We start from the raw sequence: 10913 nt of genomic DNA, 5'->3' as shown, positions 1-10913 counted from the left end.
CACCTCGGCAGTGACCTTAGAAAAGCAATTGTAGCTGCTCGTCAGTCTGGAAAGGGTTCTGAGCCCATTTCCAAATAATTTCAAGTCAATCATTCAATAGTAAGGAAGATAATTTACAAGTGGAAAAGATTTGGGACACTTTCCAATCTTCCCTGAAAAGCACATCCCTGTGAATTCACCCTGAGGTCATACCATGCAATGCCTAGAGAATCTGCAAATAACCCAAGACCTACATCTCAGACTCTGCGGGCCTTAGTTTGCATGTTAAAAGTTCATGAGAGTAAAAAGAAAAGAAAAACACTGAAAAAGGATGGCTTGTCTGGAAGGGATACCAGTAGAAAGTCTCTTCTTCCTAAAAAGAACATGGTTTAGGTTGGCAAAGCAGCATCTGAACAAACACAAAGGGTGTGAAGGGGTGATGATTTGGGTTTGTTTTGTACCCACAGGACCTCGGCATCTTGCAGTCAACGAGTCCAGCATGAACTTCTCGGTACACCAAAGTAATCTGGAGTCAAATAACAGCTAAAACTGGGCCAAAACAAAGTCATGGAACAGGAAACTGATCCTGAGCACAGCGGCAAATCTATAATAAAGTGGCTGAAAAAGAAAAGAAGCTTAGTGCTGCAATGGTCCAGTCAAAGTCGACCTGAGTAGGATCTTAAGACAGCTATCAATAAATGAATTCCTGCAAACCCGTAAACAAAATTCCTTCACTGTGATGTGAGAGACTCATAAAGTCATACAGAAAACAACTACTTCAAATTCTCACTGCTAAAGCTGATTGTACAGGCAGCTGGATCAGGAGCTTTTTACACGCTGCTTTTGCATTTTGGTTTAGTTTTTTTTTTTTTTTTTTGAGGACACGTCGTATGTCATGTGTTGACATTAATCTGAAGAAGTGGATAGTTTTCATTATATTGTGTTATAGCTTTTTTCTTTTTATTAACATCGGTCCCATGTATGATGGAGAAATTAGAGTATGCACAAATGTGTCCGCTTCCCCTTTTCACTTTGCTCGATTTCCCTTCTGTAAGCTGTCATGATCAAAACCAGCAGAGCAGCTCAGTGTTCAGTTTTAGTTGTTTTCCAGGGGTAAGAATGAAAATTGAAGGCTGTGTATCGACGCCTGCTGAAGCCGTGGCATTTCGATCCTGATCACCGTTCTCAAGTAACTTTGCTGTTTTGTTATTTACGCTCTGTGATTTAGACAGAGATCATTTAAACACTGCTAACAATTATTCCCTCCTGCCACCTACAGCTGGGGTGCATGCCAAACCTGCTTCAAATGAATGCAAACTGGAGTTTGTATTCTAGCTCCCCCTAGCGGTTTGATAAAACAATTAACCAAAGGCTTTGGACACAGCCGTCGAACATCACCGCCGTGTGACGCAACAACGTAACAATAAAGACAAAGATTCGATGTCTGAAACTGAAATCACATTTATTGTTTGTTCTGGAGTTGATTTACTTAAAACTTAACCCTTCGTGTACAGTACAGTTCTTTTCTTGACTGCATCTTTTTCTTCTCAGTTAACATCGTCATCTATCTTTTTTTATTAACACTCACACACACGCACACTCACACACACGCACACACACACGCGCACACACAAAACAGCCAGTTACACCAGCTGAGGCTTAATCGGGTGATCTTAAAAGGGAACTAATAATGCACCGGTCTCCAATTCACACCTCACGCAGCAGTGCAGCCACAAACCTGCAGGAGGCAACAGTGTCTATTACTCTGTGAATGCAGACAGGAAGAATTATATCTCACCTTGCAAAATGGTCCCCTTTAAGGCCCGCTTATTAGAGTCCTTTTGATACCAGGACGTGACAATCATATTAAAAGGTCTTCCTCGCGTTCAGTCACTCAACCAGCTCCCGACCTACAACGCACTCGCCAGCACCAAAAGTTTCAGCTTGGAGAGACTAACAGATAAAATAAAAAATACTCTAAGATTCACCTTGCAGGACTGCAAATACAGAAATGCACAGAGCAATAAAAAATACATAGCATCAAATGTTGAAATCAAATCACAATAGAGGAATTAAGATCACTTAATTTTTAAACTACCTCGCTAATAGAACTGCAGACGGCTCTACTAGCATCAACAGTTTCTTAAGTACATGTAGTTACTGTATATAGTATGCATCTATACTCCATAAAAGGGTTAAGGGTATCGTTTGGATCAAACAGTCATGTTTCAAGCATGGGCAACACTGGAACAAACTCTAAAAGGTTGCCCGCCTACATGGACCCTTTGAGTTACTGCTTCGGTTCAAGGTTGATATGAGAGAGACTACAGACCTCCGATCCTCAGGAGGCCGAAGTTGACTGCGTTTCTGCATTTGGACTGAGGGCTGACGGTTCTCCAGAGCCCTGCTTTGTAATCAAGTTTGGCTTGTGTACACGTTTAATTGGAAAAATCTAACCCCCATGGAAACGAGAAGCCGCTTCAGCAGCCCGAGTCTTTAAAACTGGGGGATCCACCATTGGTTCAGTCCATTGTTCTGCGTGGGGGGCCCTGGGGAAACCCGGTAGCTGTGCAGAGTTTCCTCCACCATCAGGTCCAATGTAAACAGCTTTTACAGAGGCAAGACAGGGAAGTAAACAGGCTCTTTGGCACATCCTAACAAGACGATGGATGCATGTAAGTCCAGACAGGCTCCCACATTTAGTTCGTTTTGACCTTAATGAGGTGTCTCTGTATCGAGCGCGTTTACGTCTGTCTCTCTCTCTTTCTCTTTTAAAATGGGGAAACAAATGCACATTTGCTCTGTATGTACACCGACATACAAACGAACGCGCTGGCATAAAAGCGCACCGCCGGCCTATTTTCAAAAACATTCCTAAGTTATACTCTAGCTTTTAAATGACCTAGCTTACCACATTCAGAAGCAACATAATAAATAAATAATTTGGGTTACATTGAAAAGGCAGGTAGAAAATGGCAACACTGTGAATGGAGATGTGTAACCTTGAACACTGTGGCCTCACGTCTCCAAGATTAAAAAGCAACTGCAGCCCTATCTGTTGAAAACAGCAGGCTGTGGAGTGGTAACATCGTGAAAGATAAAACTGTTACCTGATTTGTAGTACAGGGCCTGTGTTTGATTTGAGTATGAATGTGTGCGTTTAAGGTTTTGACAGGTGCTTTAAGCTACATTCAAGCGAAACATGTATTTTGGGGAGAGTATTACTTCATAGAGTAAAGAGTTTCCCTTTTTGGGTGTGCTTCCACTTTTTGTTCCTTCAGTCAGTCGGAATGTGTCTTTGTCAATCCGCATTAGGGATGCACTGACTCCAGGACCTTACAGGTAACATTTTATCTAATTTTGTTGATGTTTTTGTTGTTCTTGGACAGGGGTCGCAAACCTGTGGTTCTTTTGCTCACTTCCTATGACACATTTTTTAAATTTGACGCATGAACAATACAGGATTTTTAAGACTGACACCGGTACTGATATTTGGTGCTTTAAAAACGCGAAAATTTTTGTGCTTTCAGACGCACGAAACATACGCAGATTTGTGTAACATTTGTTAGAATGTGCAATTATTTCTTTGCCCTGCCTGACTCATCGCATCAGCTGGTTGTTGTTTTTGTGGCATTCTATACATTGTAGCCAACAGTGAAGTTGCAGAGTGCCCTCTGGTGGCCAAACTGTGCAACACTCATAACATTCATAACATGAAGGGTGTTTCTCACACCTCATCGTTAGTTTAATTTTCATTTACTGGTTGTTATAAAAGACAATATAGATATATTATAAATCTATCAGGAAATAGCAGGCTCAATTGGCTGATATCAGTGAGCTCAAGTTTACATTTTGTATTTATTAGCGGATATCAATGTGATTGTTTGTAGATCAGATGGTTGATTGTAGCTGAAGGGGGAAAAGGAGCACTGCCTCCTACTAAACTAGATTTTAGTCAACATTAAATTTAAAATGGGGATTTTTACTTGTACTAATTTTAAAGCTGTTTGGTTGATGTTACTTTATTATCAAAAAGGTTTCTAATGCGATTCATTTGCAAAAACGCTAGCAGTGGCCTGCATAGCTTTATGTCTAATTTCAAGTAAACACATACTAATTGAATTTTTTTCCAGTGTTTAATAATTATTTCATTTTGTTGGCAATGCAAAACGATAGTAATCAATTTTCATTGTAGTTCTAAAATTTTTATAAATGTTGCAACACAAGGAATTACTGTAGTGCAAAGTTAAAGTAAGGATGATCACCGGTACCTCACACGTGATAAAGATTTTAATTATTTACCCTACTAGTAATGTTGATATGCTAATTTATACTTCACTCGTGTCTTTCATTTTTAATTTAGGTTTCATTAAAATCCTCAAATAGGTTTGAACAAAAATTGCTCAAAGCTGTCTCTCTTGACAGTAATGGTTGCAGACCCCCGTTCTAGGAGAACAAAGAAATATTAATTAATTGACTTTTCAATATTTCCAATATTTGTTACCTTAACTTTACTGTCTGGAATATTTATTCAAACTATGCCTAAAAATTTAGTTTATTGAACATTTTCTGATGGATAAACTGAAAATAAATTGCACTTGGGGGAAAACCCCACAGCTGAGCCAGTCAACCAGAAAAATTTGCCTCCTAGGTGATGCTGGCAATGTTTTCCATCTTTTACCTGTGGTCAATTCAAACCACAATATTTCAAAGATCAGGCACAGTTTGAATTTTTAATTTAAAAAAATTCTGACTTTAGTCTGGTTTTCCCATGCTGTGTCCCTTTAATCACAACAGGCCACCGATTCCTGTAAATCCCATCTTATTTGCCAATGAGCAGATATCGTTCAACGAGGCCAATATAAACCAATATCAGTGTTAGGCCCATATATCGGTGCATCCCTATATCATATTAACCTATTCAAATTGTATCATTAAGTGCTGAGTGTCCACATTAAAAGTGCCTTTATTAACACTAAGTGTTATCACATGTTTAAAGTCTGAACCGCAAGACTATCATGATTAGAACTGTCGCTTAATCTCAGTCAGGACCTTTGGGTGAGAAGTTAAAGCTACCAACATCCTGGTAAGCAATGGTCAAAATCTCACAGGTCTTTTAATGCGCTGTTCATAAGTAGAAGATTGGAGGGAAGGTTGTAGTAGACAAGGTGTTAAAGTTTAATAAAGGGTTATATTAAACCCTAAATCGCCCAGTGAATGAGAGAGGTACAGTAACGATCCACATCTGAACATTCAATATAAACAAGGCAAACACAAACATTAGTCCATCTCTCCTTATAACCTTGGACATTTCCCGTAATCACCCATCCCTGGTGTGCAGATAAGCCAGTGGAGCTTCGTTCTCATGGCAACGGGACTTAGTAACAGTCTAGAAAGCTGCTTCAAAAGGTGCTTGGGGCTCAGAGGGCTCTTTGGGAGGGAGAATGCTCCTCCTAAACACCACTTTGTGAAGGCCAAAGGACAGAAACGGGTGAACAAGTAGAAACTGGAAGAAATAAAATGAGTACAGGTGATGAATGTGAGCTTACGCTGTCTGGGTGGGGAGAGGAATAGGAGTTGGAGTTAGAGTTGGCTGCTCCTCTGAGACTTGAACTATCTCTGTGGCAGTGATGGCAGGAGCGCACTCGGCCGTGGGCGAAGGGGAGCGGCTCTTGGGAGTCGTGTTGCTGTTTGAGGTGGAAGTGAGAGCCGGTGCGGTAGAGGTGGTTCTGGAGGTAGAGGTGGAGGCTGGGACAGAGGCCTGGAGCGGCACAGGATCGTCAGCTAGGGCAGGTGGTTCGGTGGCTGTTGCTTTGGCAGCAGCGGGCTTGTTGTAGTTCATCTTGAGAATGTGCTGCTGGAGGTGTCTGATCCAGTCCTCCTGCACCGACAGCGGACCGTGGAACTCGACCTCACAGAATCTGATGAACAAAAACACACTTTTTAGGCTGGAAATTATCACTTACGGCGTTACCGATACGCAGTAAAATGAATGCAACTACTTATGCTCTAACACAAAGAGATAAAACACAATCCGATGCCGCTAAGCCAGATTCTCTGTCTCTCAGGGGCGGCCCATTCTGCCACTTGTGCTGCAGCTATATCAGAACTTAAGCGCTCATTCATGTTCCCTGAAAATCCCAAATGGTTCGCTCTTCTCAATATAGTGCATTAGCAACTAAAAGTGGAGTACTGCTCGACAGGGCGTGGGAACAGGGATTGCTGCTTGGGGGATTAACAGACTATTTAAAACATAGGCAGACAGTCCTATTAATGCTACAGTCTCCAAATTTCTAATGCTAAGAGCCCTGAACAGTTTTTCCTGGGTCCTGGAAAGCTATATCCCAAGACACAAGTTTCATATACCGGCACTTCAGGGTGTAGAACTTGCCCACCACTTTGACCAGCGGGTAGGAGGGTGGTTTGGGCACCAGGGCGGGGATGGTGCCTGTGCGCGGGGGCTTAGGAGGGCCGCTATCCCTCTCTGTTCCGTCCGGGCAAGATGGGTGCTTCAACGGCCGACGCTCAAAACCTGAGCAAGAGGAGGAGGTAACAAACAAGGTTGGTGCAAAGTAGAGCTGCACCAAAATGCTTCAATGTCAGTATAGCTTAGAGGCAATTCAGACATTTAAAGTCAAAAGGGGTTCAGTTTTCTGCCTAAACCTAAAAGATGTATAACATTGTAATATTTCCTTAACAAGGGCTAAATGGTTAAACATTGACTGAAAAAAGGGAAAAATTAGGGTAATTTCGCCTGTCAAGGGCTTGTTAATGCCAGTATTAACAACAGATTTTTTGAGAATATATAATACATTGTATATGTATGCACCTATGTGATTGAGAGCCAAGACATATGCTCTATCCTCACGTACCTCTAGGCAGGCGGACATTGAGCTCACTGCGAGCCACCTGTGCTTGAAGCGGGTGGCCGCTGCCGAGCCGCGAGAGACTGGGACTGCTGCGACCAGCCCTGATGGGAGCACCCTGGAAGTTGGTACCAGTTTCTTCCTCTGCAGTCTTGGAAGAGCCCTGGCTGACCTCGTGGCTCAGTGGACGCACCAGGCTGACAGCCAAAGAAGAAGACCACTGAGAGGAGGAGGAAGAGGAAGCCTTCTGCGATGAGATGGGGAGGATATGATCAGAATCCGCAGTGAGCAGTGAGCTGCTCTTCTGGAACATGGAAAAAATGAGTGATCTTATCAGCAGTAAATTACAAAAAGTAGTCCTGGTATACTTGTTACCATGTAAACAGAAACACTGGCACATTAACAAAAGTAAATAAGAACCCAGATAAGACTTTGAATTTCTTCCTATATACCAATAAGGCATATGAACAGAGTAAATATGTAACTTGGAAGCTAGAGTTAGCTTAGTTTCAAGCAAAAAAGTAGAAAAACGGTTAGTTAGGCTGGCTCTATCCAAAGGTAACAAAATCTACCACCAGTTCCTCTAAAGCTCATTACTTACTAATTAAAAAATTATGTGACTTTTTTTTAAGTCATTTTGGGGAGGATATCTGCCAACAATTTCCTGGCTCGGTGCTGGGACTGACTTGCTAATTTAAGCTAGCCAGGAACTAGCATTAGCCTCCTATTTAGTGCAGAGAGTATTTAAACTACTATAATTTTTGTTGTTTTATCTTCGCTTTCTTTAATTTAAGTGGGTTTATATCATCATGATCTGTGTATCTTTTTTCAGTAGATTAAGTTTATATTGCTATAAGGAGAACTGTGCTGTAATTAGCCCCTTTCAAGTACACAGCACCCATATTAGTGGGGTTCATAAGTACCTGGACACAAATTGTTCTCAGCAGCTGTTAATCAGCACAAAGTTAGTTAAAAGATGATCACCTGTGTCTGAGAGGTATGAGGTGACATTTAGATTAATACTGACTTTGTCTCTTCATAATCTGACAAGTCCTGTGCTCAATTTTGTCCAGTTCTGACACTTTCCACTTTACAGTATTGTAGGGTGGCTCAAACTCTATTTGTACTTTTCTGCATTTATAATTACATCAATTCTAACAAGATTCCCAGAACCACTGGCTGATCCACCTCTCAGTGTCAGGTCTTTGTTGGACTTCAGCTATAGGTTGTTTTTAAGGCCCACTACATTTGTCCCCCAGTTGTCCAGTTTAATCAATTTAAGAACACACCTTGTACCTTGTTGGTACAAAAATACTATTTTATGTCTCTCAAACTGTGTAATCTTTGACATTTTTAATAGATTCAGTTAAATAATGGGGAAAATTTTGTTTTTTGCAACAGGCTAGTTGGTTCTTTGCTAAGTTGTCCATTATCTGTAGACACACTGGTTCATCCCTCGAGCTGGTCAACAAAGAAATGTTCAAAGACCTTCAGAAAGCCTGGAGAACTACTGGACTCCTTGGAAGCAAGATATATAGAAATGAGGGGGTGGCTCAAGACTTTTGTACAGAATGTTTAAGCCCTTAAAATCTGAGCACTACATGTTAAAAGGGTTTTATCTCCCACCTAGTTCTTTCAGCACTTATGCAAAAAATGTGTAATCATGCACAAAATTACAATAATTACAGTCTGGACAGTGCATCTAACTACAACCAATCTAGCTGTGTTAATGAATTAGGCAGCTGTAACAGAAAAGATTCTCTCTACTTATTTTAAAATTACCGTATTACACACTATATATCCAGCTGTCCCTGCTGACCTTTCTCTCACACCCGTCATGTATAAAACACTAATTAGAAGTCTGATTAAAATAAAAGCACTTAGAAATTAACAGACCCTCCAATGAGCTTTACAAAGCAAATGGATGAAAAAATGTGATTAATAAGGAAGGCAAAAGATCTGCCGACATATGGGGACCTAATTTGGGCTTCTACTGACACCTATGCATCAAATAACGGGGACCTATAGCTGAGCTGAGCATCAGACTCGCTCTATTAACATGGATAACTGCAGATATTGGCAACACTTAAAACTCACTGATGGAGTTTCAACCATCAGTGAAAACCACAACCCTAGCCATTGTTGTTTTGGAGACCAGCAAAAAGGTTAACACTTTATAACACAGCGCGTGACTAAGGGTGTAATTCCCCTGCAATAAAATTTTATTTCAGTGTATTTTATTTGAAAGTACAATGTAACAATATTTACCTACAAATTCCTTAAAGGCAGGAACGGCAGAATAATGTGGTAACAAGTCAGGTTTTTACAGGAAGAAATTAAATAATCATACCAGTAAGTACATTTCAGTACTACGTATGCAATTATAGGTAGTACATGAGTAATTTTAAGCATAGCATAACCTAAGGTATTTTACAGAAAAGAAAACAAATTGTAATGTAATGTAATTACATTTAAGTACCGCATAAGTAATTTAAAGTGGTGTGCAAATTTATTGCAATTTTGGAGAAACAATATTTCCCCATCTTGATGCATGCTCAATCATCCAGGTAAGTAGATCTCCAAAAGTTGATTCTGTTCATCTGGGCGTAGCGTTTTGTGGGAGAAACGTTTCGTCACTCATTCAAGGGACTTCTTCAGTCTCAGCTGACTGCAGGTTTCCCCAATCTTATAAACAGTACATTTGCATAATGACTGAAACCAGCCCACTGAAGGAACAATGGGCTGGGAGGTCAGTTCCTTAATCTTAATTATGCAAATTCTCATGACCATTGATCAACAACCACTGATCAAAACCCACTGATCAAAGCTGACGTGTACCGTAAACCTACACATACGTATCAGTATTTAAGGTTCGACTCTCATCATCCACTGGAGCACAAACTGGGTGTCATCATAGCGCTACAACACAGAGCGAACACCATCCCCACAGACACAGCGGCCAGGGAGGCAGAAGAACAGCACATCAAGAAGGCCCTGAGTAAATGTGGTTATCCCAGCTGGACTTTTGTCAAAGCTGGGAAGGTGCCAAAAGAAAGCTCCAGCCGATTCAGGAGAGAAGGACAACCACTGCCCAAGCGAAAACCTGTAGTGATCCCATATGTGTCAGGAGTATCAGAGCAGCTGAGACGCATTTTTTCTAAACACCGGGTCTCTGTGGCTTTTACACCCCAAAACACGCTGCGCCAAAAATTGGTCCCCCGACACAAACAGAGTAACATAGTGTATGCTGTTAAGTGCCAGGAGGATTGCCAGGATTTATATATTGGGGAAACCAAACAAACTCTGGCGAAGCAGATGGCACAACACAGAAGAGCTACCTCGTCAGGCCAGGACTCTGCAGTCTATTTACACCTACAGGCCAGTGGACACTCTTTCAATGATGAGGATGTTCACATCTTGGACAGGGAGGAACGCTGTTTTGAGCGCAGAGTCAAGGAGGCCATTTACGTGAAAAGGGAAAGACCATCTCTGAATCGAGGAGGGGGCCTAAGGGTACATCTTTCGCCATCTTACAATGCTGTGATTGCAGCCATTCCCCAACTCTCTGTGAATGGTACTCGTGGCCATTGATCAGTGGGCTTTGATCAGTGGGTTTTGGTCAGTGGTTGTTGATCAATGGTCATGAGAATTTGCATAATTAAGATTAAGGAACTGACCTCCCAGCCCATTGTTCCTTCAGTGGGCTGGTTTCAGTCATTATGCAAATGTACTGTTTATAAGATTGGGGAAACCTGCAGTCAGCTGAGACTGAAGAAGTCCCTTGGATGAGTGACGAAACGTTTCTCCCACAAAACGCTACGTCCAGATGAACAGAATCAACTTTTGGAGGAATATTTCCCAAACTTACATCGTACATAAGCTGTGTGTTTCGGGGTGAGGGTCCTGTTATGGGTGAATTAAACCACTGTTAGAACATAGCTTTTAAAGAAAAGGAGCGTCTCTCTCGGGGTGGATGTAGCTCAGGTGGCAGAGCAGGTCAGCCACTAATCAGAAGGTCGGTGGTTCGATCCCAGGCTGCCTCTTGGCTACATGCCAAATGTCCTTGGG

General features: G+C 41.5%; 1 protein-coding gene across 8 annotated transcripts in view; it reads right to left on the bottom strand.

The window, feature by feature from the left end:
* Positions 1-1569: 1569 nt before the first annotated feature.
* Positions 1570-10913, bottom strand: part of LOC146520631 (protein Wiz-like) — a 35066-nt gene continuing 25722 nt past the window's right edge. For 4 of the 8 annotated variants that reach the window (XM_085158361.1, XM_085158360.1, XM_085158362.1 and 1 more), the window contains 4 exons: positions 6852-7149; positions 6346-6511; positions 5529-5900; positions 1570-5442 (listed from right to left, as the gene is read on the bottom strand). In XM_085158361.1, the coding sequence (XP_085014487.1) occupies positions 5433-5442; positions 5529-5900; positions 6346-6511; positions 6852-7149 (846 nt within the window). In that variant the 3' untranslated portion in view covers positions 1570-5432. Of the gene's footprint in view, positions 6512-6851; positions 10805-10913 lie in introns of those variants that run through there. The other 4 variants (XM_085158363.1, XM_085158364.1, XM_085158365.1 and 1 more) reach the window with 4 other exon arrangements.

Source organism: Neolamprologus multifasciatus, chromosome 4 (assembly GCF_963576455.1).
Source record: "Neolamprologus multifasciatus chromosome 4, fNeoMul1.2, whole genome shotgun sequence".
NCBI classification, from domain to species: domain Eukaryota; kingdom Metazoa; phylum Chordata; class Actinopteri; order Cichliformes; family Cichlidae; genus Neolamprologus; species Neolamprologus multifasciatus.
Note: the sequence above shows the minus strand (reverse complement) of the source record. Positions and strands in the feature narration are given on the sequence as shown.